The sequence below is a fragment of the Acipenser ruthenus genome, chromosome 17 (genome assembly GCF_902713425.1).
Source record: "Acipenser ruthenus chromosome 17, fAciRut3.2 maternal haplotype, whole genome shotgun sequence".
NCBI classification, from domain to species: Eukaryota; Metazoa; Chordata; class Actinopteri; order Acipenseriformes; family Acipenseridae; genus Acipenser; species Acipenser ruthenus.
Genome location: NC_081205.1, coordinates 16,120,584 through 16,147,536, shown reverse-complemented (window position 1 = coordinate 16,147,536; position 26,953 = coordinate 16,120,584). Strand labels below are relative to the sequence as shown.

The following is a 26,953-nucleotide window of genomic DNA, read 5'->3' as shown; positions in this document are numbered from 1 at the left end:
AAGGAAGCTTAAATGATGCTTTATTAAATAAAAGAAAAGCTCTGTAAACAGATGTTAAAAAAATAAAGCTTAGAAATAAGATTACTTAATTAACATTGTAAACATATGCATGCATGTTTTGTTAAAGTGCAAGTTTAGCAAATGAGCACAGAAAAACCCAAAGTGTCTGATGTATCTCTTGAGTTTTTTTTTTTTTTTAAGGAACACCTCTTGCAAAGCATTCTAAATTGAAAGTTTTGTAAGTTAATATAACATAAATGAACAACGTTAAGACTCATCTAATCAGTGGCTTCTTTCAACACAGTCAAAAGTAAAAAATAACCCCGCCTCCAAATGTAAACCAATCAGATTGGAGATGTGTTATTCTGCATGCGGGGCAGATCTGCCCCCAGAACAAAATTCATCGGAAATAACTGAACTGAACTGTGAGGCGCCAACCTTCGCCAGCTGCAGCTGCACAGGAAGAGTGGCAGAACATCCCACAGCTGATCCGGCCTATGCGTCAACGCTGCCAGGATTGTGTTAATGCTCAGGGAGGACATAGCCGCTACTAACTTTGTAATGTTTTCATTTTTACAATGTGTCCCGTTTTATACTGAAAACTCAGGCCCGGCGCCAGGAATTACATGGGAGGGGGGCACATGTACATACCACGTATAATATATGAACTGACACATTGTACCGGTATTTAAATACAAGAGTGACACAAATAATAATAATACCCAAGTGCTTTACAATGCTACTCTCTATATGCACCTATTAACAAATAACAGCTAACTACTGATCATATAACAACTGAATAAGCAAATGAAAAGATAGACGGAAAATCTATAATGGTAAGCATATCGATTAAATGTAAAATATAACTTACCAATGTCATGAAGAAGCCCTCGTAAAGCTGCAATCTTCGCTTCCCTTTGCATTGAACTTTTTCATTATTACTTCTTTCCACTCGCCGTGGAACTTGAGGGTCAAATCCTTCTCAAAGGTCAACTGTATGAGGTGCTTGTGAAGCATGCTCCTTCTGTGTGTTGTCAGTACGTTGGAAAGGGTAGAAAATGAGTTTTCGCACATAGCAGTAGAAGCCCCAAAAGTCAAAGCAAGTCGTAGCACTGTCTTAACACTTGGCATCGCTTCAAGGGCGCTGTGAAACGTTTTCAGCACATACTGGGTCGTCCATTTTTCATTTTCGTTTGATTTAATCTGCTTCTGTTGAAACTGACGTGCAACTAGCAGTTCATATTCAAGATGTCTATCTTGATTAAATTAACTAAGGGTTGCTAATTAACAAGTTGTAGGAACATTGGGCTATTGGTGTCGGCAACCTGTAGCGCTGCAATTAGTTTAGTATTACGTTCATTAAAACAAGCCGACAGTTTAACTAGTACGGCATCCAACAGCCTCTTGAGCTCACGTTCATTATCAGCTTCACCCTCTGGCTGACCAACAGATCCCTCAACCACAAAGTCTTCAAGGTGCTTGCTCAATGTAAAACTCTCTGTTTCTTGCATGGCACAGTTGTTTCACCACTGTCATTCAGCAGATCGTTAAAAACTGCATCACAACGCAGTTTTGTTACACTCATTCAATACACTGAACCACTACGAACGACCTGTACAGCAGAAAGAAGATCGCTTTTTTCTCCCTGCATCATTTTGTTTGGAGTGTCCAGTATACTCAATATTTTTTTTGCACCATGTGTGCAATGAATTTGAAGTCTACAGCTGACACCGGCTTCAATAATCTAATAGCTTCAATCTTAACTTCGGTTCCATGTCCTCGAGTGCTTTTGATTTCTGAAAGTAATTCTACAATGCTGTTAAACGACTTCACAACAACCCCAACTGTACAGTAATGCCCAGTCCAACACTGCTCGAGAAATCGTTAAAGTTTCTCGCCTTTGTACAGAGCAGCAACAGCTCCTTAGAAATTTGTACAATGAGCTGCATACATTGAAGAAATCAATGAAGACTACTACGCAGTGATCTGATTCAAAATTCTAAAAGGTACTGACAATGTCGACCCAGGGGACTTTTTTCGACATGAAAAAAGAAACAAGGACCAGGGGTCACAAATAGAGATTAGATAAAAGGGCATTCAGAACAGAAAATAGGAGTCATTTTTTCACACAGAGAACCAACTCCCCAGTAATGTTGTTGAAGCGGACACACTGGGATCCTTCAAGAAGCTGCTTAATGAGATTCTGGGATCAATAAGCTACTAACAACAAACAAGCAAGATGGGCCGAAAGTTACAAAACTAACTACAATCGTGTTCCATCAGCTTTTACTGTATACCACGAATCCCTGATTTCTCGTACTATCTCTTCCTTCACAGTTTCACACATTATTTCGATTGTTTAATTTTGTATATTGTGCGAGGTGCACTTAGCATTGCCTGGTATAGTTTGGTAAACTTTTGCCAGCTCTGGATCTTTTCTTAAAGTGTATTCGAATAAACCCAGGAAAACTCCACTAGATCTATCTGCAATGTCAACAGATTCGTCACTGCCCATGAACGGCAGTTCATGTACTGCAAGGAATTCAATCATGTCAATAACTGCAGCCATATAGTACCGATCCTCTCAAGCTGACTGGTATTCACAAGGGTGGCTACAGCCTTTCCCAGAACCTTGTACTTCTCTTTCATTCCAAGCAGCCACACAGTGTAGATGACCCTTACTTAATGCATGTTTATTTAAACCTTTATTGGATTCAATTGCGTGCTTCCAATCAAGGCAAGGTCGGCATTTCCTGTTAAAGATCCACATTTTCTGCATGGAAAAAAAAAAACTGTATCTGACTTAATGGAGTACTCTAACCATTCCCTATTGTTATACCAAGCCAGGTTAAATTATCTTTTTTTGTCTCCAAAACTGTGCGATGGAATCATCCAGGGCTGTTGCTGCTGCCGGGGCCTTGCTGAAGGATTTTCATCAGGACTGTTAACTTCCTCTCTACTTTTTCAGGGTGTGTGTTTTACGGCGATTATGTAAATACGTAGGGATCTAAGGGGGTAACTCAGGGGCAACACTCTGGGGTTTGTTTATAGATAACTTACAATAAATCCAAACCTGACTTAAAAACACTAAATGTTCTACAAATTATATAGTATTATGAATTGTTTATCAAGGCTGAGAAGACTTTGGGCGTGCATTGCCCCCCTGTTAAACTCATGATTATTTTGTTTGATATCTATGTTTAAAATATTTGATTAAATCCATTAGACCCGAGAGCTGAGTTGATTTTGTGCATCAGTATATGTAATCTATATATTTAACTTTTCCTGGGACGAAGCACCTCGTGTATGATTAAATGGACTGAAACATCTCGGTAGTGCCCGCATCTATATTTTCTACTATATACAGACGTGCTCAAATTTGTTGGTACCCCTCCACAAAAAACGAAGAATGCACAATTTTCTCTGAAATAACTTGAAACTGACAAAAGTAATTGGCATCCACCATTGTTTATTCCATATTTAATAGAAATCAGACTTTGCTTTTGATTTTTTATTCAACATAATATTGTAAATAATAAACAAATGAAAATGGCATGGACAAAAATGATGGGACCGCTAACCTAATATTTTGTTGCAACCTTTAGAGGCAATCACTGCAATCAAACGTTTTCTGTAGCTCTCAATGAGACTTCTGCACCTGTTAACAGGTAGTTTGGCACACTATTCCTGAGCAAACTGCTCCAGCTGTCTCAGGTTTGATGGGTGCCTTCTCCAGACTGCAAGTTTCAGCTCTTTCCATAGATGTTCGATAGGATTCAGATCAGGACTCATAGAAGGCCACTTCAGAATAGTCCAATGTTTTGTTCTTATCCATTCTTGGGTGCTTTTAGCTGTGTGTTTTGGGTCATTATCCTGTTGGAGGACTGTCACAAAGACGGCCAGAGTGGGTGGCGTCAGACCAGAAGCAGGAAGGAATACAAACACAGAGACTTGGATTTTGGTTAGGCTGAGCGCGTGATCGCGCTCAGCATTTAATAAACAGACAGAAAATAAAAGGTTTGAAACAACAAAAACACTGGACACGGCACTACACGCCAAAAGAAACATATAAACAAAACGGACTAAACACTTAACAAACGGTGCACGGAGACAAACAAACACGGTGAGTACAAACAACTATTATATTTACGATCTTTCTTCACTTTACTTTTACTCCTCTCTCTCTCACCCGTTCTCCTCTTCCGAACACCCAACCCTGACTGAACGAAATGTGCGTCTATATATACTATTGTGCTGGGATTCAATTACTAATTAATTATTCACTTGAATCCCAGCACGTGAATTAATTCTGTGCAACCCCGTGCTCACATATTACATTTAACCAGCACGTGAAGTGATTTGTGCTCTCCTCGTGCCTAAATATAAATCTACACTTTCTAAATACACGTGAAACACAGACCCGTTTATATCCCGTGTACCAATCTATACACCGACATTAACATACGCACGCATACATACACACAGATCACACAAATGCACACAGGGGCGGGGCACTTTGCCACAAGGACCCATGACCTGCGACTGAGACAGAGCTTTCCTACACTGGGCAGTACGTTTTGCTCCAGAATGCCTTGATAGTCTTGAGATTTCATTGTGCCCTGCACAGATTCAAGGCACCCCATGCCAGGCGCAGCAAAGCAGCCCCAAAACATAACCAAGCCTCCTCCATGTTTCACTGTAGATATGGTGTTCTTTTCTTTGAAAGCTTCATTTTTTCGTCTGTGAACATAGAGCTGATGTGACTTGCCAAAAAGCTCCAGTTGTGACTCATCTGTCCAAAGGACATTCTCCCAGAAGGATTGTGGCTTGTCAATATGCATTTTTGCAAATTCCAGTCTGGCTTTTTTATGTTTTTCTTTCAAAAGTGGATTCCTCCTGGGTCTTCTTCCATGGAGCCCACTTTCGCTCAAAAAGCGACAGATGGTGCGATCAGAAACTGACGTACCTTCACCTTGGAGTTCAGCTTGTATCTCTTTGGCAGTTATCCTTGGTTCTTTTTCTACCATTCGCACTATCCTTCTGTTCACTCTGGGGTCGATTTTCCTCTTGCGGCCGCGCCCAGGGAGGTTGGCTACAGTTACATGGACCTTAAACTTCTTAATAATATTTGCAACTGTTGTCACAGGAACATCAAGCTGCTTGGAGATGGTCTTGTAGCCTTTACCTTTACCATGCTTGTCTATTATTTTCTTTCTGATCTCCTCAGACAACTCTCTCCTTTGCTTTCTCTGGTCCATGTTCAGTGTGGTGCACACAATGATACCAAACAGCACAGTGACTACTTTTCTCCATTTAAATAGCATGAATGACTGATTACAAGATTGAAGACATATGTGATACTAATTAAAGAAACTAATTAGTTTGAAATATCACTATAATCCAATTATTTATTATCTTTTCTAAGGGGTACCAACAAATGTGTCCAGGCCATTTTAGAGTATCCTTGTAGAATAAGCAATAATTCATCTCTTTTCACAGCTTCTTTGCTTTATTCTATGACATACCAAAGGCATGCAAGTATACATGATAAAATAGCTTTTAATTTCATCACTTTTCAGGAGGAAGGAAGCATTATTTCAATGAGCTGTAAGGGTACCAACAAATCTGAGCACGTCTGTATATATATATATACACTGATGCACAAAAGAAACTAATGGATTTAATCAAGTATTTTAAACATAGATATCAAACAAAATCACAGAAATGTGAACAAAAACACACATTCATGTCAACATTTTTTTTTTCACATTAAAAAAGTGTTTGTTACACATAAGTACAATACATTGAATGTATAAACCCTGTGTGGGAATCAAACCTAAGACATGCTTCTGATGCAGCTTGCAGTGCAGATGCCCTAGCTTTCACACCACAGTTTGTACTTCCATGTCACAACATTTGCAAGTAGTATAGCAGTAGAGTTACAGCAGAGAACAAGATTTTGTAAATAATGATTATGTATTATCCCGATTGTATTGAAACTTTTCATCTGATTTTGCAAATTATCATAATAAGCTTGATCCTGTTTTCAGCGTTTTCATGTTTAGTAAGTAGTACTCAGGGAGACGGTGTCGAATTCTTAAAATGCTCTGCACCCCTCATAAACAACAACACACATTCTCCCCACCCATTCACTCACTCCCCCTTCCCATGCTAAGTAATGGCGTGACCCGTTCCCCTTACATGTAACATATACAAGACAGACAAGACTAACTGAACAGACAACAAGTCCTGCAACAAAGGAACTGTCTGGGTTGTTACAATATATATATATATTTTAAAATAAAAATATATGAAAGCATGACGACCTTTATGTACAAAAATCTTCACTAATATACAATCGTATATTAGTACTTATTTTCATTTCATACAGTATAAAAGGCAGTGTTTATATGCTAGTGAAAAATAAATAAATACATATCAAGATAAATAAATAAATGTCAATGTATTCATTTATGTATTCACTTATTTCAATATGTATTAATGTATTTATTTATTTCTGTTTTACTTTTACCAAATATATAGGCTATCCTTCAGCATAGCTAATTCTCAGAAATTATGTTCCTTTTGTTCAGTGGGGATCACAAATAGCATTACTCTAATCAACCAGTGTAGAGAGAGGAACCCTTACACCCTTGCGCCAATAGGGACCACAATGAGCGTTACACTGACAGGAAAACAACATTTTTCAGAGCTCAAGATCAGAATGATGATGAGATGAAGATGACAGATGACTCACACAATCTCCAAAATATCCCAAGTCCCAAGAATTCTCAGCTGGCTGACTTCATCGTTCCTCTACCGTTCCTCTCAATAGAAACTGAAAAATAACCGATTTTGCCAAATAATAATACAAATGCTTGTAAATGAAGAAGAAAAAGAAGGAGGGGAGGGGAGGGCATTTAAATTAGCCATGCTGACGGCCCACTAGATTCTCGTTCTGTTAACAGTTGAAGTCCCCAAAATACTGTTTACATGAGCAGAGAAAGGTTTCAGGAGAAAGAATCCATGTGTTATCGTGTTTGGATGGTTATTTTAAAAATCTGATTTGCTGATGGGTAATGCCTGCTTTTTTAATACTATGTTTTGTGTTGTTGCCCACACTGCTTTTCACACATCATCCGGGGGGGGGCAGATACTATTGAAGCGTACTGAAGTGAACCACAAGCTTGTTCCCCAAATTATTACAGCCTGCTGTATCCTGCACAATCTGTGCCAGGACCGTAAGGAGGTGTTCAGGCAAGCAGAGGAACAGCTACCTCAGCCTCCAGCAAGAATTGTACAACAGCGATATGAAGAGGGTCCTGCTATTAGAGATGCACGGCTATCTTTATTTTTGTAACTCGACGGTATACTTGTATATGTACTTGTACTTGTATGACTAATTCTGCTTAATAAAGAATTGGAATATTGAGTAGTATTGTTCCCAAGAAATAAGTTATGAAAATTCCACACCACATTTTATTTTGAGACTGGGTTAATGTTTGTGTTGTGGATTGTATCAAGCTGGCTTATCATATCCTTTTCCCTTAAGGATATTAACACCCGAGTCTCTTCATCGCTCCAACGGATGTAAGTGGAGGATGGACACAGGTTTTGCTCAGACATAAGTAACTAGGAAAAATTGCATTGGAGTATAGTTATACACGTTTAAACATAGTACTTAGTAGTACTTTACAATAAAGACGTTTTGACAGTTGTTTGGAAAGCTATTTGCAAGTGTATTCTGAAGTACTGTACAGTAGCTGTAACCACCTGAATTCACAAGCCCACGATGCAGTTTATCAAACATTTTTTAGTAATAGTTTTAAATCTCACAAGAAATGGAGACTGTTTTTTGGGACACTTTCACAAGCTTTCCCTGCCAAGTTTCACGTGTATTGTCGAGTCACGTGAAATAATCACACATGTAAACTGGCCTAATGAGGATCACTATTCAAATGAGTCACAGTGGACCCTGCTTCCAGAAATTGGAGCCTCATTTCCGTACACCTCTGGTGTTATTCTATAACTTGGGATGCAACGCAGTGTGCGCCTGACTTTGTGAGCAGTTGCAAAAAATGCAATTTTCAATAGGGTTGGGACAAAAAATGTATTACCGCAAGCCTGCGAATCAGCATAATAAATGATCATTGAAATAGCCTTAAGTGCAAACAGCACGCCCTCTTGCCAAAAGGTGTGCTCAACAAAGTTTGAGAGGAAACAATGGATTAAGCAGGAAACTGATATCCTTCGAAGATGTTTGTGAGAGACAGAATGATTCATGGTGACGAATCTCTCTCCCGACCAGTGAGGGCGCCGTATAAAGGGAACAGAGTGCCCTGGACTGGATAGCCATACAATTCATTCCCAGGGTTAGGTGGAAGTCGGTCATCTAGAAAGGGGGCGGAGCAGTTGCACTAGTTAACCAAGGGGTCATGATTGACGGTACAAAAGGGGGCGTAGTGAAGTGATCTGTTCCTTGTTACCCCGTATTGTAAATTGTGAGTGTTTTGTTTGTCGTGTCTAAAAACTGTTTGTTTGTTATTAGATGGCTAACATGATCCAGAATTGTTGCTAAAGACCAGCACTAAACCCGGACATCACTGCACCTAGTTCATGAATAACTGTATTTAACCACAAGCACTTTAGCATGCAATGTGGACTTGTGTTTGTGTTACGTGTGGGTGTTTAGGAATGGGACTATTATTATTACAGGATTGTACAAATAAAATATCATTGCACCTGGTTTATCATTGTCTGCCTGCTCATTGATCACTGCTGCATTCCTGCACCGGCACACTGTTAACCACTTTGCCATGTGTTTTACAGAGTGAATCGGTTTGATTTGGAAAACACTGAGAAACTTAAGGTACGGAAAACAATTGCTGATGAAGTCAATGCTGTGAGGGTCCTCGAGGGATTAAAAAACGCTACTATGACATTAAAGCAATACCAATCATTATATTTCTATTAATTAGGCTACTTAACTGACAGTGACTATTATTTATAATTATTTTTAGCAAAGTTTTATGATCCAAACATTGAAACAGAGGTTTGACAATGAGAATATTTATTGTCTGGTTTGACAACGGTGCATGCCCAGAATATTATTTTTTGTTATACAAACATTTTCTGTTATCCATGGAGGCAATTTAAGAGTTCCAAAGGGACTTTATTATTTTCTTACAAAAAAAGTAACAGATCAAACTTGGTAAACTATTACCAAGCAGGGCAGCAGTGTGGAGTAGTGGTTAGGGCTTTGGACTCTTGACCGGAGGGTCGTGGGTTCAATCCCCAGTGGGGGACACTGCTGCTGTACCCTTGAGCAAGGTACTTTACCTAGATTGCTCCAGTAAAAAACCCAACTGTATAAATGGGTAATTGTATGTAAAAATAATGTGATATCTTGTAACAATTGATGATGGGCATTAGCACAGTGTTCATTGATTCCATCTTCATTCATTTGTGTCACATACTTTGATCGGGCTGTAGAGCAGAGAACCACCAGAAGTGTCCAGAAATCTTAACTGGCCATTCAAAATACCAAGTCCTTTCAATCACGCATTGGGTGGCACGGTGCGCAACGTGGTACGCGTTTTCCTCTGGTGTCTGTGGAACACTTACAGAGTCCTTAACCAGGGTTTCAAAACACAGCGCTGTCACCTAAGTGGAATAATCAATGAAGAATACAGGATTAGGACATGTAGGCTGTGATGGAACTAATAAAGCCACTGGGTATTTACCCAGCAGCCATCCTGCACTAATGACATTCCTCTGGAATGGGTCAGACAGTATAAAAGAAGCATGACACGAGCCAGGGTACTTTGCAACAACATTAGTGATAAGACACTTTGCATCACACACTAGCTGCATGTCCATTGAATGAAAACACTTCCTATATATTCTGAAGGTGCCCGAATGTGAATATGTGTGAAATCAACAGCTCCTAGCACATTTGGGAATGATACATTATTATTATTATTATTTATTTCTTAGCTGACGCCCTTATCCAGGGCGACTTACAATTGTTACAAGATATCACATACAATTACCCATTTATACAGTTGGGTTTTTACTAGAGCAATCTAGGTAAAGTACCTTGCTCAAGGGTTCAGCAGCAGTGTCCCCCACCTGGGATTGAACCCACAACCCTCCGGTCGAGAGTCCAGAGCCCTAACCACTACTCCACACTGCTGCCCTGCACAGTCGTACAATTCTTGTTTCACCTTCTGTTGCTGTTCTAGGGTAATAGAAAACTATGAATTTATTTGCAGTCTTAACCAAAGCAAACCTGGCACATTCCAGAGATATCTCCGGTTGAGATCTGGAATGACCCGGTGGCATAAAAGGTTAAGGCAGTGGGAATAGCACAGCTCCTGGCAGCAGCACTCTGAAGGTCTCCCTTTAACTCGTTGCAGAGATCTGCTATAGCCTGTTTGTCAAGCCGGTATCTCTTCACAACATCCTCATCTGTTTTGTCAAGGAAAGACACTCTGGTTTTGTATATTCTGTTTGCAGAATATGTCCTCCTCCTCTTCCTCCCTCTGCTTCTCTGTTGAAGCATTCTAAACTGCAAGACGCATAATGACACATTTCTTTAGGCTTCCAAAAAAATACTTCTGATAATGGTTGTTTAAGTAGTGACTGTGACTTTTAATTGTAATATGCTGTTCCCAGTTACATATTTAACACAATTGTGTTATCCTAATTAACACATTTCACTCAAACGTCCCTCTATTTTTTTTTGGTGAATGATTTGTATTTCATTTGATTTGTTTTAGGGTGACGGTGAGCTGCCATCACCCCTTTTCTGTCACTTGAGCTATCAATTCTGTATTACACTGGAAGTGTCGTTTTCATGAGCAGGATTTGTGGACTACACTAACTTTCTTGGATACTGATGAAATAAACTGAGAATTATTTTACATTATCATCTTGGCCTTTGTTTCTACACACAGCCCTTACACTGCAGGAGTGCTAGTTTACTCTCAGTAATCAGACGTTTTAATAGCGTCTTCTCTTAGTTCCTCCTCATGCATTAAATCATCTTCTGCGTTCTCTCTACTGCACCTGAATTCCATTAATCCTTCATTCTTTCCATCTCCTGGTGAGTTTTGAAGTGGTCGCCTTTAAACACGTCATAACGTAGGCTACACATTTTCATCAGCTAGTCAACAACGCCCCTGCAGTGGAATCGTCGGGTACGACAGTGGAAACGTGGTGAGGTAATCATGAATTGGATTTTTTATTAGTATTTTTTTCCATGCTATAAAATACAAAATGTGACCATTGCTCCTTGAAAATATCTCGCTGTGACACACTTCTGGCAACGTCCTGTATTCCGATGCAAGAGGGTAACAGCAATTGGAAAAGCAGTTTACAATCAACAGCATATAGAAAACAGGTGACAATAACATATTTAAACACAAATGAATCCATATCGATAAATAATATAAACAAAATGGAGCTGTTTTTACAAAGTTGTATTACTTCTATCCACAGTTAGACCCTGCAAACTACAAATATAAATGAAAAGCTACTTCTATCAAATAATTCTCCCTTCCTTGCATGAACATGATCTGAAAACCATGACAATACTGAAATGAATGTAGAAAACAATTACATTTTGCTAACATTTTACTATAATACCCCTTAATAGCAGTAGTGACAATCACCAGTGTCCATATTGTTGCGTGGAAGATCTCTTCATTCTTACTTTAGGTGTAGCTCTGCTCTCAGATCCTGGACGTGTGTGAGGGGTGTGTGCGGGTGTCTATGGGGAGGAAGGTGCCCCCTCAACCCGGCTCTCTGCCCTCAGATCCTGCACGTTGTGAGGGGGTGTGTGCGGGTGTCTATGGAGAGGAAGGTGCCCCCTCACCCTGGAATTTCTGCACTGTCTCCCGGCTCTCTGCTCTCAGATCCTGGACGTGAGCGTCGAGACGCTGCAGCAACTCCTGGGAACGCCGGTCCTCTTCCTGCAGGAAGCGTGTTGCCACGGTGTCAGCCGGGGAGGCCGGGAGAGGGGCCTGCAAACACACATGAAGGGAATGAAACTGGAAATCGGAAAAATGTACTTAACACATTCCCCTCTCTACAGAGGTACAGCGTTTCTTCTTTAAAAAATAACAAGCGAAAAGAAAACAGAAATAAAAACATGTGGGAGGAAGTAGTAACTAGGGAGAATACCACAATTACTTGATTTAAGATAATTGTGATAATTATTAGTCAATAATCAATATTAACCTCGAACACTAGTCGACACTGGTGATCATGTCACTCCTAACTGAGGGAATATTTTAATACTGGTCCCAGTATTAGTAGAAGGAGGGCTGACACTGTGAAACACGTCACTCCTGTCTGTGTTAATGTCTGAGCAGTGGTGCCAGTGCTGTACAACACTCACCAGAGGCAGGCTCAATGACTCCACGGAGGCATTGTCAGAGGAGTCAGCAGGGGCGCTCCCGCAACCGGAGGAGAGGGAATCTTGAGAGCTGCTCCTGCTGCCAAGGGAGCGGGGGGCTGGGGGGGGAGCGGTCTGCTGGCTCAGCTCCTCTTCATGGTGCCTCGTTCGCAGGGCCTGCATCTCCTCCTGCTGCCCCTTCCTGAAACACACACATCACACTCAGCACCACCCAGCCTGGGAAAGGGTTCTGAGCAAAGAGCCTGGACTCAATCAAAACGACTTCCTTTAGTTTCAATATCAATGGTTCTTACTGTTTGGTTCAACTGGGTTCCCAGTAAAGCTGAGGGGTCCTCTTAAATGATCAATTACAGCAAGTGTACACAGAGTGTTCCATTTCAAGAACCCCCCTCCTTAAAAAGCATACATGAAAATGCTGACATCCAAAGCCCTAGATTTTCCAAATGTAATGTCGCTACTTGCCATAGTCAATGTGAAAATAGACACTTTTCACTGGTTTACTGCACACAAGAATCTTGTTCTCTCTGGCTCGCAAGAGGATCCTAATCTGTAACTTCATTGGCTCATGGATTTCCAAAGCAGTACATTGATCACTGTCTGTGCATGGTACTGTATGAGATTCCATTGACTTCTGGAGTCACTGCTATTTATACAAACAGATTGCACACATATTGTTGCATGTATTCAAATGAATTGTGCAAGAATCTGCAAACTGGGGGAATATATAACCATAGACACTGAGAAAAGTCAAGCAGAACTTGCTGACGGCCCATTGCCTTCTGTGCTCTCTCATGCGCTGGAAAGGAAATGTGCTTACAGAAGATCTTGTTTTCCCATTGTTGAGGCACTTAAACCTGTTCTGTTGTGTGGGATCTACAGGTGCTATCTAACAATCCTAAAATAGACTTTAGAATTTCGATTACAAAGTGTCTTTGGAATGTTTTCATTGTAGAAATGAATACTTCAAAACATTTTCATATTTACTGATGTTTGTCCTGGGGCAAAAGGTACTCCTATCCCAGATTTGATCATAAATGAACCAATCTTAATTTTTACTAAAAGTGCAACTACATCTTGCATACCTTGTTTTATTCTGCCAGCCATAGCTTGCATGCAGTACACTGAAGGTGAGAAGCACTACTGCAAAGACACACATAGTTGTAGTCAAAAGTTTACATACCCCAATGGAAATTTATAATTTCTAGAAATTTCTCCAACATAAATAATTATAGGAAAAATCTTTCGTAGCAAAAGTTTGGCTTTTGTGGATGAGGAAAAAAAAAATTACAAGAAATAGATGTTTATATTTATTTCAGCATTTTTTTTTTTGCAAAACTCCAAAAATGCTAATTCAAAAGTATTTATACCCTGACAAGGAAAATTAAATTAATAGCTAGTTGAGGCACCTTTAGCAATAAACTAATAGTATATTTGTCAATGAGCTTTTGGCATGATTCTTTAGTGATTTTTGACCGTTCTTCAACGCAAAATTGTTCCAGTTCTTTCAAATTCCAAGGACTTCTCTTGTGCACAGCCTTCTTCAACTCATACCAAAGATTCTCAATCGGATTTAGATCGGGAATTTGACTAGGCCATTTCAGAACCTTGATTTTATTCTTTTTTAACCATTCTGAAGTAGATTTTGATGTGTGCTTTGGATCGTTGTCGTGTTGGAACGTCCAGTTGCGCTTTAAACCAAGTTTTGTAGCGGAGGGTTTCAGATGATTGGCCAATATCTTTTGGTATGCAATGGAATCCATTTTACAATCTATTGGAACAAAATGTCCTGTGCCACTAGAGGAAAAACAGCCCCATATAAGGATATTACCACCTCCATGCTTGACAGTAGGTATGGTGTTCTTTTCTTTATATGCCTCACCAGACTTTCAGCGTGACCAAATAGCTCAATTTTTGATTCGTCACTCCACAAAACCTTTGACCAGAACTTGTATCCATCATTTAAATACCGTTTTTCAAACTTTTCCTTGGCCTGTGACCATTGAGACCTTCACCATGCAATACTCAACCTATGGTTGAAATGGAAACCCCAGTCCCACTTGCAGCCAGTTCACTTAGAATATCTTTGGCAGTCAATCTCGGATTGTTATTAACCTTCCTCACAATTCTTCTACTTGTTCTTGATGAAAGAACCTTCTTTCTTCCAGACCAAGGAAGCGTTGTGAAAGTACCATGAGTCTTGTACGTCTTGATAACAGAAACAATAGTTGAAATTGGGATACTCAAATGCTTGAAAATCTTCTTGTATCCTTCTCCAGCTTTATGACAACAAATAATTTTATGCCTAAAGTCTTCAGATAGCTCTTTACTTTTTCCCATATTGACTTATTGGTAATGACAGCATTTATATATATATATATATATATATATATATATATATATATATATATATATATATATATATATACACACACAGTACTGTGCAAAAGTTTTAGGCAGGTGTGAAAAAATGCTGTAAAGTAAGAATGCTTTCAAAAATAGACATGTTAATAGATTATATTTATCAATTGACTAAATGCAAAGTGAGTGAACAGAAGAAAAATCTAAATCAAATCCATATTTGGTGTGACCACCCTTTGCCTTCAAAACAGCATCAATTCTTCTAGGTACACTTGCACAAAGTCAGGGATTTTATAGGCATATAGTCAGGTGTATGATTAAACAATTATACCAAACAGGTGCTAATGATCATCAATTCAATATGTAGGTTGAAACACAATCATTAACTGAAACAGAAACAGCTGTGTAGGAGGAATAAAACTGGGTGAGGAACAGCCAAACTCAGCTAACAAGGTGAGGTTGCTGAAGACAGTTTACTGTCAAAAGTCATACACCATGGCAAGACTGAGCACAGCAACAAGAAACAAGGTAGTTATACTGCATCAGCAAGGTCTCTCCCGGGCAGAAATTTCAAGGCAGACAGGGGTTTCCAGATGTGCTGTCCAAGCTCTTTTGAAGAAGCACAAAGAAACGGGCAACGTTGAGGACCGTAGACGCAGTGGTCGGACAAGGAAACTTACTGCAGCAGATGAAAGACACATCATGCTTAGTTCCCTTCGCAATCGGAAGATGTCCAGCAGTGCCATCAGCTCAGAATTGGCAGAAAACAATGGGACCCTGGTACACCCATCTACTTTCCGGAGAAGTCTGGTCAGAAGTGGCCTTCATGGAAGACTTGCGGACAAAAGCCATACCTCCGACGTGGAAACAAGGCCAAGCGACTCAACTATGCACGAAAACACAGGAACTGGGGTGCAGAAAAATGGCAGCAGGTGCTCTGGACTGATGAGTCAAAATTTGAAATATTTGGCTGTAGCAGAAGGCAGTTTGTTCGCCGAAGGGCTGGAGAGCGGTACACGAATAAGTGTCTGCAGGCAACAGAGAAGCATGGTGGAGGTTCCTTGCAAGTTTGGGGCTGCATTTCTGCAAATGGAGTTGGGAATTTGGTCAGAATTAATGGTCTCCTCAATGCTGAGAAGTACAGGCAGATACTTATCCATCATGCAATACCATCAGGGAGGCATCTGATTGGCCCCAAATTTATTCTGCAGCATGACAATGACCCCAAACATACAGCGAAAGTCATTAAGAACTATCTTCAGCGTAAAGAAGAACAAGGAGTCCTGGAAGTGATGGTATGGCCCCCACAGAGCCCTGATCTCAACATCATCGAGTCTGTCTGGGATTACATGAAGACAGAGAAGCAACTGAGGCTGCCTAAATCCACAGAAGAACTGTGGTTAGTTCTCCAAGATGTTTGGGCCAACCTACCTGCCGAGTTCATTCAAAAACTGTGTGCAAGTGTACCTAGAAGAATTGATGCTGTTTTGAAGGCAAAGGGTGGTCACACCAAATATTGATTTGATGTAGATTTTTCTTCTGTTCACTCACTTTGCATTTTGTTAACTGATAAATATAAACTATTAACATGTCTATTTTTTAAAGCATTCTTACTTTACAGCATTTTTTCACACCTGCCTAAAACTTTTGCACAGTACTGTGTGTATATATATATATATATATATATATATATATATATATATATATATATATATAGTTTTCATTTTTGCATTTGTTTTATTATTTTTATTTGATGTAATGATTGATTTTTAAATACTATTTTGTAGTTGTGATATTAACTACACTATGGAATCTGGAATGCGTGCATTGGTCTGTAATTCTTATGAAATGTATATGGTGGTTAATTTAAGATTGTATTTGCAACAAATGTTTATGGCATAAGGTTGCTGAACTTGAAAGCCAAATAGAAATCATTAGAAGCATAAATAAAAATTAATTCACCTACTGCATTCCTAGATTATATGCATTCACCTACTGCATTCCTAGATTATATGCATTCACCTGCTGCATTCCTAGATTATATGCATTCACCTACTGCATTCCTAGATTATATGCATTCACCTGCTGCATTCCTAGATTATATGCATTCATCTACTGCATTCCTAGATTATATGCATTCATCTACTACATTCCTAGATTATGTCCAGCATGTTAAAGGTTATACACATAACTGTGGTCATACACCAGATTTCAATTTCTCTTGAATTGAGTATTATGGTTTATGAAGCACTTTATAATGTTCCCCAGAGTGTTCTGAAAAAAGTACACCAATTCCAAGATGCTACTGTAAAAAATGATTTGTAGTGATTTTTTATAGGACAGTCAAATACAGCCAAAAAAAAAAAAAAAAAAAAAAAGGTCCTGGGTGAGCATTCCACTGAAAAACTCTGGTCCTGAAAGGGTTAATTGTTCAATCTCTACAAACTAGCTTTATTACTTCTGTATTAAACTGTTTTTAATTTTATGGTTTAACTGTTCTGTGTGTGTGTGTAGGTGTGTGAAGTGCTTTGGGATCCTTGTCATGAAAGGCACTACAGACGTGATTTCTTCTTGTTAATGGGGGTGACAGCACACAGTGCATATAGGGGAACAGGCAGGCTGTGTTAACAGTGGAGGTGCTCACTGGTCCTGTCCAGCCTGTGTTAACAGTGGAGGTGCTCACCGGTCCTGCCCTGCCCATCCTGTGTTAACAGTGGAAGTGTTCACCTGCCCTGCCCAGCCTGTGTTAACAGTGGAGGTGCTCACCTGCCCTGCCCAGCCTGTGTTGACAGTGGAGGTGCTCACCTGCCCTGCTCAGCCTGTGTTAACAGTGGAGGTGCTCACCTGCCCTGCCCAGCCTGTGTTAACAGTGGAGATGCTCACCTGCCCTGCTCAGCCTGTGTTAACAGTGGAGGTGCTCACCTGCCCTGCCCAGCCTGTGTTAACAGTGGAGGTGCTCACCTGCCCTGCCCAGCCTGTGTTGACAGTGGAGGTGCTCACCTGCCCTGCTCAGCCTGTGTTAACAGTGGAGGTGCTCACCTGCCCTTCCCAGCCTGTGTTAACAGTGGAGATCCTCACCTGCCCAGCCCAGCCCAGCCTGTGTTAACAGTGGAGGTGTTCACCTGCCCTGCCCATCCTGTGTTAACAGCGGAGGTGCTCACCTGCCCTGCTCAGCCTGTGTTAACAGTGGAGGTGCTCACCTGCCCTGCTCAGCCTGTGTTAACAGTGGAGGTGCTCACCTGCCCTGCCCAGCCTGTGTTAACAGTGGAGGTGTTCACCTGCCCTGCCCAGCCTGTGTTAACAGTGGAGGTGCTCACCTGCCCTGCCCAGCCTGTGTTAACAGTGGAGGTGTTCACCTGCCCTGCCCAGCCTGTGTTAACAGTGGAGGTGTTCACCTGCCCTGCCCATCCTGTGTTAACAGTGGAGGTGCTCACTGGTCCTGTCCAGCCTGTGTTAACAGTGGAGGTGCTCACCTGCCCTGACCATCCTGTGTTAACAGTGGAGGTGCTCACTGGTCCTGTCCAGCCTGTGTTAACAGTGGTGGTGCTCACCGGTCCTGCACTGCCCATCCTGTGTTAACAGTGGAGGTGTTCACCTGCCCTGCCCAGCCTGTGTTAACAGTGGAGATGCTCACCTGCCCTGCTCAGCCTGTGTTAACAGTGGAGGTGTTCACCTGCCCTGCCCAGCCTGTGTTAACAGCGGAGGTGCTCACCTGCCCTGCCCAGCCTGTGTTAACAGCGGAGGTGCTCACCTGCCCTGCCCAGCCTGTGTTAACAGTGGAGGTGCTCACCTGCCCTGCCCATCCTGCGCGCTCATCTCCAGCCTGGCCCTCGCTGCTGCCAGCTCCCTCCTCAGGTGCTGGTTCTCCTCCTCCAGCTCACTGAAAGACGACACGTATCTCTGCTGCAGCTCTGCCAGGGAGCCTTCCCTATGCTGAGGAGACACAGCACACGATACACCACAGTCCCTGTGCCAGCACTGATCACCTATTGAGCAGTCGTCTACTCTGTATCTGCTAATAATATCAAGGCAGTCAAACTGCGATCATTTACATCATAAAGCAACAAGATACTGATAAAAAAATTGAGTGTCAGAAATGAAGTTGTAGACAGTTTAAGAAGGTGTACAAAGTTCAGCTCAAACATAAACAGAATAGCACCTTTTAGTGTTTAGTTTTTTTTCCCCCCAATATACTATAACCCTGCTATCAGCATTACGAACGAGGAAATCACTGTGACTGCACGCACTCCAGTATCTCAGTCAGGTGCTGCTTGTCAATGTTCAGGGTCTCCAGCTGGACCTGCATCACCTGGGAACACACACACAAACGCACGCACACACACACACACAAGCACACAAACACACACACACACACACACACACCTGGGTCTTCTAATACACAAATATTACAATAGCAAATATTATAATCATCATATTACTGGTGAGTGTTCCTGGTATCACTTGAATGCTCTCCACCAGTCTCACCTTGAGCTCTGCTGCCCTCCTCTCCCCCCGCTCTGCCTCGCTGCGTAGCTGTCTCTCCAGGTGGGAGGCAGAGCTGCTGAGTGTTGCTATTGTAATGTCTCTCTGGTGCAGCTCTGTGGTCAGTTGTGTGATCTCCCTCTTCATCCCCTCTACCTCCCCACGATGAGTCTGCTCTGCTCGCTGCAGTGCCTCCGACTGCTGGGGAGGAGTAATCACACAATCACACACCTTGTGGTTTATAACATTATCTGATCCTTCATGAGAATCAAGCCCACAAGTGCTTACATTTTCAATTATCCACCTAATTGAAATTGGTAATGCTAGGAGTTAAAATCCCTATGCATCCATGGATCGTGATACTCCTTTACATTAACTATCAGGCTTTCACAGTATATTTTGATGGATTAAATAAAGTTTTGTATGCATCTAAATTTATAAGGCACTAACCGCAGTCTAGAGGAGTTTTATGAATTTTTGTTGAAGTTTTGCAGGGTGTGTCAGTGCTACCTTCTTAAGTTCCCCCTGGCGGTGGCTCCTCTCCTCCTCTCCCTGCCTCAGCTCCTGCTGCCTCTGGCTCAGCTCTGTGCTCAGCTCCACACACCGGGTCTTCTCAAGGCTGCAAACAGCAGAAATATGAGTTTAATAAACTACAATCCAAGATACTTTCCTTCTCATCCCCACAGCCAGACTGCCACCCCTTGACAAGGGACAGTATCAACAGTGGTTAGCATCTGTGGGTCTTATGGGAGAATGCAGATTTCTATCCCCAAAACCTCTTCCCTGCGTCAATTAGAGGCACTGCAAAAGACTTCTAGTTGAAACTTCTAGTCTTTGAATGTATTCTATTTAGCGTCTCTTACTATTTCAAAATGTAGCACTATTGAGTGGTTTATAGTTATGCATAAATTAAAGGCTGCTAATCATTGAGAAATGATCACGTTTCCCTCCAGAACAAATTTAAACACCTTGCAGGGTCAGCCCATGGTGACCCTACAGGCTACAGTGTTTCTGCACAAGGAACGTAAAGTACATACCATTCAACAAGCACTAGGGCAGGAATGAGACACAAAATTTTAGTTAGTTATGATTCCAGAGCCCTTCCACTAGAACTGATACAACAGCATCCAGTCAGGGAAGGGCAGTGGTTTCTTCCAGTGAGGTGCTTGCTCCGCTGCAGTGAAGCAGCATGACAGCTCCCCCTCACAGCTCATTGGCAGTGTTATGAAGGGGTGTGGAGAAGTGGGGGACAGTGTGTGGCAATGAAGCCTACCTGTCCTGAAGCCGGCCCACCTCAGCCTGCAGACTGCTCTCTTTGGAGTGGCTGGTCTGGTTCTGAACAAGAGCACGCTCCAGCTGTACACCACCCTGCTGACTCACACTACTCTGCAGAGACCTGAGCAGAGAGGGTGAGACCTGATCAGAAACACCAATAGAGAGGAAGGGGAGAGCAGTGCTGAAAATATCAGTCCTGTTACGAGAAAAGCGGCAGACAACAGAGCTCGCTGCCCAGTATGTAGCCGTCTGCCACAACCTGAGAGAGAAACAGCCTAGACCAGCGATGGCGAACACGTGTATTTGTGCATTGAACTTTAAAGCAAATGTCCCACTCTGTTTTGATTGTCAAACCTTTCCCTTGTCATAAATACCGAAAATATATTTCACTGTCACATACCGTATCTCGTATCTCAAACTATGTATTCTTTTTTTGATGTACTGTTTTTTTTTCTTCTTTTTTTATACTATTTTAATCTTCAAACTATGGGGAAATGCAGGTTTAAATTCTGACGGGTCATACTGTAGTATGTTACCCATCTTCATACAGTGGGGAAAAGCAGGTTGTAAATTCTCAAAAAACAAACGTCTCAAAATAAATTATGCCTCTGATATGTAGAGTACATTTGGGGATACTCCTTTTTTCTCAAGGTAGTTTGACACCACAGAAATCTTTTTCTAATAAGTATGTTATCTGCTACTCATCTTTTAAATAGTTATTTTACAAAATGTAAAAGCAGTAGATATGTAAATATACAGTTGAAATAAAATGACAGTACAGCGGTAATGGCTGCCACTGTGTGCAATTGCAAACAAAAAAACAAAACCCTTATGGCCAGGGTTACTGGTGCAGCGCGCCAATTGAGCAAACGTCTGATATTTATTGTATGATGCACTGTGATTGTTGCTTTTACTGATGTTTAGCATTATAATTCTAAACTAGTGCATCATGAAATGTGATATGTATTTTACTGTAGTTCAGTAGTTCATAATATTTAAACTATGTATTTATTGTATGATGCACTGTTATTCTTTTATATGCTGTGAAGTGCTTTGAGATGATGTTCCACTATGAAAGGCGCATATAAAATTAAGATTGATTGATCTTACTTGAATAAGGATTAAAGAGTCTCATTGTCCAAAATATAGAGGCATATGCAAAATTGATGGGTCCCTGTGAGGTGCACTATATTATTGCTTTTTATGTCTGTAAATTTACAAAAAGATATAATATAATCTGTGAGCAAAAATGGATTTAGGGATGGAAAGAACATGCATATTGATAATTATTCATTTTTTGTCTGAATTTGATGTCTTGCTGCCTCACTTTGCCTCCCACTGGTCTGCAGCGAAGTAGTCTTCCACTGCTTTCTACCACAGCCATGCTCCCCGGCCGCAGTCTCCAGCAAGAACAGCATGTGAGTGTAGATTAGAATGTGCAGTGTACTTAGGGACAGGGAATGGGGAATGTAAGGGAATTGCTTTGAACAGATTGTGAGTTCTCAGGGACAAGTGGAAATTATGGGAGGTGAGGGGAGACCAGCATTAAGTGCCCAGTGAAGTATAAAGGGGAACAGGAGTGGGATGGGGTTGATTTTAATGTTGCAGGGTTTTGGCAAAACAGCTGAAAGCATGTTTGGGGATATCAGGGCTTTTGAAAGAAAGTTAGATGTGTTTGAAAGAGACATTGACTGTGGACAGATCAAATACTTCCCAAACCTGAAAACACATTTGCAGAAATCTGCACACTTTGCAGACAGTCCCAGTAATCTGCAGGAAGTTTACCACCAATTTTCCAAAATCGTGGGGGCTTCATGGAAAGCATTTGCAGCCAGGTTTATTCAGTTCCGCAACATGGAGGCAACACTGTCTTTCATGAGTAGTCCTGACACAGCCATGTTTGACCAGCTGAATATTTCCCAGTTGGAATGGCTGGGACTTGAAAGCTTGGAAATGGAATTGTTGGAATTTCAAGAAAGTGTGGAAAAGAAAATTCACTGATCTGCATGTAACATTACAGCAGATTGAGTGTGACAGAGTAGATGGGGAAAAAGCAGAAAGTGCAGAAAATGAGATATTGAAAGTCTGGAATTCTTTGCCAAATTCTTTCAAAGCAATGAAAACTCTTGGAAATTCACTTCTAACTTTTTTTGGCTCATCATATTTTTGTGAGCAGCTTTTTTCTGGCATGAATTTGATCAAATCAGACATGCGCAACAGGCTGACAGATGACATGAGTGCTGCATGTGTTGCTCTAAAAATGACTGACATGAACCACGGGTTGAAAAAATGTCAGCGGATATTCAGCAGCAGAGGTCCCATTAGTCATAGGAATGTAAATATTGTTCCCCCACACCTGCTCTCCAGACAACAGAGGGGGGAGGGGGGTTCAGGGTTTGGGGAGGTTGCGAGGGGATGAGGGCGGATGGAGGGGTTCTGTCCTAGTTCATGTAATGTTCTTGATTATTTTGTATTGTGGATTGCTGTTTTTTTGGTATGTTTGCTTAATAAAAACTTAATTACAAAAAAAGGAAAGTAAATATTGTTTTAAAAAGTTACTGTTTAGCCGCCGTATAACCTTTTACACCCCTAATTAATCATTGGCACCCTTGGCACTTCGTGACAAAAAAAATCCAACTTTGGGCACTCCATCTAAAAAAGGTTCACCATCCCTGGCCTAGATACTCTGCATGGAGTAAGCTGTGGGGCTTTACATGTTCTAAGATGCATTCTGAGCCTTTCGGACCACTTTCAGAATCAAATTTTAACTTAACCTTGTGGAATAAAAAAAAAAAAAAAAAACACAAACCACAATCAATTACAACTTGTAATTTTACCAGAATGACAAACCTAATAGTCACTTGTGAAGCCAGTTAACAAAAAGTTATTAAATATACTTAACATACTTAAAAGTATATATTTTTTAGGTCTGACATCATGGTGTCAAGAGTTTGGAATATATCTTGGGCACTGGCAATGTTTTGTTGTCTTGAGGCCAGGTGCTCTGTAACTATCCGTTTGCGATTTTCACAGAAATACTGAACAAGAACATTCAGTATTTTATCTGTAGCATTGTTTGTGGCCTGGTCTATATTCAGGGAAAATGTTGCTTTTTTTTTTAACTTTGTAACAATTTCTTGTCGGAAAGCATACGCCATGCCATGAGTATTGGTGCAAGTTGCTGATGTCCTGGAAAGGGTTAGCTTTGATAATGTAACCTTGTCTTCACTTCACTCATGCGTTTTCCAGGGAAGGAGCCAGTGACATTGAGAGTGCGTGTTCGGAGGTGAATGCTGTTGTGATTGCCTGAAATAAATATTTTTTGTAAGAATTTCGTAATTTTCTTCTAACCCTTTAAAAATGTATTTATGATAAATTATATGAAAAATCAGCTTGTCAAATAGCCCTATCAAATTGGTTTCAAAAAGGTATAATCATTTTAATATATTCCAGTGAGATCCAGGATTTTTATTATTATTTTACTTTAAAGTTGTGATGGGATTAGTTTTCTGCAGCGTACCATTGGAGATATGTCACAGAGGTAAAAAAAAAAAAAAATACAAATATGAACAATAAAACAGGTGTTGTGTGACGGAAATATAATGAGTTCTGGTTGTAAATCTCCCTCTCGACCTGTGAGGGCGCTAAGTAGCGAAAGGGAAAGGCTTTGGACAGGTTGGTCTGACAGTTTATTCTCTGGGTCGGGAGGTCAGTCAGCCTGGAAAAAGATGAGACTCCTATGCAGGAAGGAAGGTAAACGGAAGGTAGCAGCTGCAAGCAATAGAGTCAGCTGAAATCGTTTACCAAGGGGTCATGCATAGATGCATAAAAGGGGCCGGAGAATTGTAAATCTTTTCCTTCGTTTGGGTTTCAGAGTTACGAGGAGACTGGAAGGACCAGGAGATATCCCCAAAATAAAATAAAGAGTTTGTGAGTGTTTTGTTTGTGTTTTCTGTTTAGTAACTGTCTGTGTTTTTTGTTAAATAGCACTAGACAGCTAAACACAAATCCGGAGCTGTTGCCAGGGGCCAGCACAAAGCCAGATCACCACAGCACTTGTCTTCACGAATAGCACGTAACATATTGTACTTCACCACAAGCACTGAGAGCGCTCACTTTGGACCTGTGATCGTGTGTGTCTAATTGTGTGTGTGTTTTGTACCGTGTTTATTGTTTGCGGGACTGCAACCCTTTTTTCATTACTGTGCAATACACATTGCTGTGTATTGCCAGCTCATTATTGTTTTCTGGCTGGTCATCAGACAATTGGATTTCTAATCATTAAAACCCTAATTTCACCCGGACTTTGTTGTCTGTTTGTCGTTTGGAATTACTGCATCTGAACTGCACCCGCTATACACCTGCTACTAATTACCACTTTGCCACAGTATGTTATTGTCTTTGTTTCTCACCTATAATAAATTTGAAAAAAAGGAAAGGGGGCACCTAATTAACGTATATTAATTAGTACCGTAGTAGTATTTAATTATACCTTTTCTGTCTACCTAAGAAAATTAATTTTCTTTCTTGTGTATCAACATATATTAAGACAGAAACTTACTTTTAGCTCTGCAACTCTGTAATTGATGGCTTCCCCAAAACGACTTTGTATATATTGTTAAGTTATTTAACAAGCAAATTATTTGTGAGATGTATGTTGTACTGAGTCGCTTAGCTAATAAAATTAATCTTTTTAAATCTATGATCACAATTTAAATATATGATTAGAAAGCACAGCGAAAAATATTTTGGGTACATATCGATTGCTGTATATATTTCAAATGTTTGTATTTTTTATTTACGAAATACAGGGACAGAGGAAGAGACCCTAAAACTGATCCAGCTGCATACGGCAAACAATGTCCTCTTCACGGGGAAAAGAAACGCCGTGAAGCTGGGCTGGGAGTGACATCTGAAACTTTTATATAGCCTGCACTTTTATCATTTCCATTATATGTTTTTGCAGTGATTAATAAATGAGTGTGGAACCTTTCGCCAGTTTGCAGCGATACTGAATATAAAGCAAAATATATTACCTATTGGATTTAAAGTAAAATAGATGTCTTACTACTTAAAATATTATTTAAAACAAAACAAAAAAATAAAACATAAATATTAGGCTAAATTATAAAGTACATGTTCGTAAGATGTGGCAAAGTTTGCATTTTATTAACCAATATCAAAGTTTTTCAAATTATCTCAAAGGTTATACATGTACATATACATGTCTTGTTCGCTCAGTAGGACAATAGTGCGGCGAAGACGTCTCCAACTTGCCGAAATCCTTGCCACAGTTCTTTGGAACAGGAATAGTGCAAGTGCTACAGCCATTCTTCAAACTATAATCTGACAACAAAAGATTGCGAAGCTTCTTGCTCAGTCAAAGGTAAAGGCGCTGAATGATGATGCTGAAGTGCATCCTATTTTACGCTTTTAGCTCCACCCTACACCCTACTCCCTCACTCACCCAAGTGCACACTCTGTGACGTCAGTAAAACGTCATGCAAAGTGTACACTTATCGAAGGGTGTAGGGTGCAAGGGAATGGTTTGAGACGCAGCCTATAACTCTGCATGAAACCCCTCCCTACTTGCTGCTCCCGCCCCCTCCATCCTGACCAGCCAACCCGATCTCTTCCTTACAACACCGGGAGGTGGGGAGCAGCGCGGAATGGTCACACAATCACACCACGACTCCACCCCCGCCGTGACCCTGCACCCAAATTACACTGGCAACACAGAAGCACACAAAAAAAACAAAGTGGCAGGACAATGGAATAAAATGGGCCGCGATATACAGTATGTATTTCTTAATAGTAAGTTTTTCACTGTATCACACCACTGTACCGCACTATTTTCACCCATGCAAGGGCTATGTTTATCACAATTGTTGTTTGTTTTGTAATTGCAGGTACTTTTTAAAAAGTCGCCAATCCTCAGGTCAAAACAGTTGAATGGGAAGGGGGAGCATCAGGGCAAAAAGTTTGAAATGTATTTTATTGTGTAACAAAAAAAGAAAAAATTGATCATTTTCTTAGAAAAGATAAGTGATTTCATGTATTTTTCCTCAGGAATGCCATTCCCAGCCTCTCCCTACTCTTGCACTACCTGTACCATCCCCAGCCCTTCCCAGCTCTTGCACTAGCTGTACCATCCCTAGCCCTTCCCTGCTCTTGCACTAGCTGTACCATCCCCAGTCCTTCCCTGCTCTTGCACTAGCTGTACCATCCCCAGCCTCTCCCTGCTCTTGCACTAGCTGTACCATCCCCAGCCTCTCCCTGCTCTTGCACTAGCTGTACCATCCCCAGTCCTTCCCTGCTCTTGCACTAGCTGTACCATCCCCAGCCTCTCCCTGCTCTTGCACTAGCTGTACCATCCCAGGCCTCTCCCTGCTCTTGCACTAGCTGTACCATCCCCAG

The 26,953-nt window shown here is 40.9% G+C and overlaps 1 protein-coding gene across 7 annotated transcripts in view; it reads right to left on the bottom strand.

Annotated features, from left to right (window-relative positions):
• Positions 1 to 9,053: 9,053 nt before the first annotated feature.
• cep63 (centrosomal protein 63) overlaps positions 9,054 to 26,953 on the bottom strand; it is a 43,556-nt gene continuing 25,656 nt past the window's right edge. For 5 of the 7 annotated variants that reach the window (XM_034038454.3, XM_034038457.3, XM_034038453.3 and 2 more), the window contains 6 exons: positions 20,535 to 20,657; positions 19,772 to 19,880; positions 19,265 to 19,462; positions 18,570 to 18,712; positions 12,404 to 12,602; positions 9,054 to 12,026 (listed from right to left, as the gene is read on the bottom strand). In XM_034038454.3, coding sequence (XP_033894345.2) covers positions 11,853 to 12,026; positions 12,404 to 12,602; positions 18,570 to 18,712; positions 19,265 to 19,462; positions 19,772 to 19,880; positions 20,535 to 20,657 — 946 coding nt within the window. In that variant the 3' untranslated portion in view covers positions 9,054 to 11,852. The remainder of the gene's footprint in view (positions 12,027 to 12,403; positions 12,603 to 18,569; positions 18,713 to 19,264; positions 19,463 to 19,771; positions 19,881 to 20,534; positions 20,658 to 26,953) is intronic. The other 2 variants (XM_034038456.3, XM_034038458.3) reach the window with 2 other exon arrangements.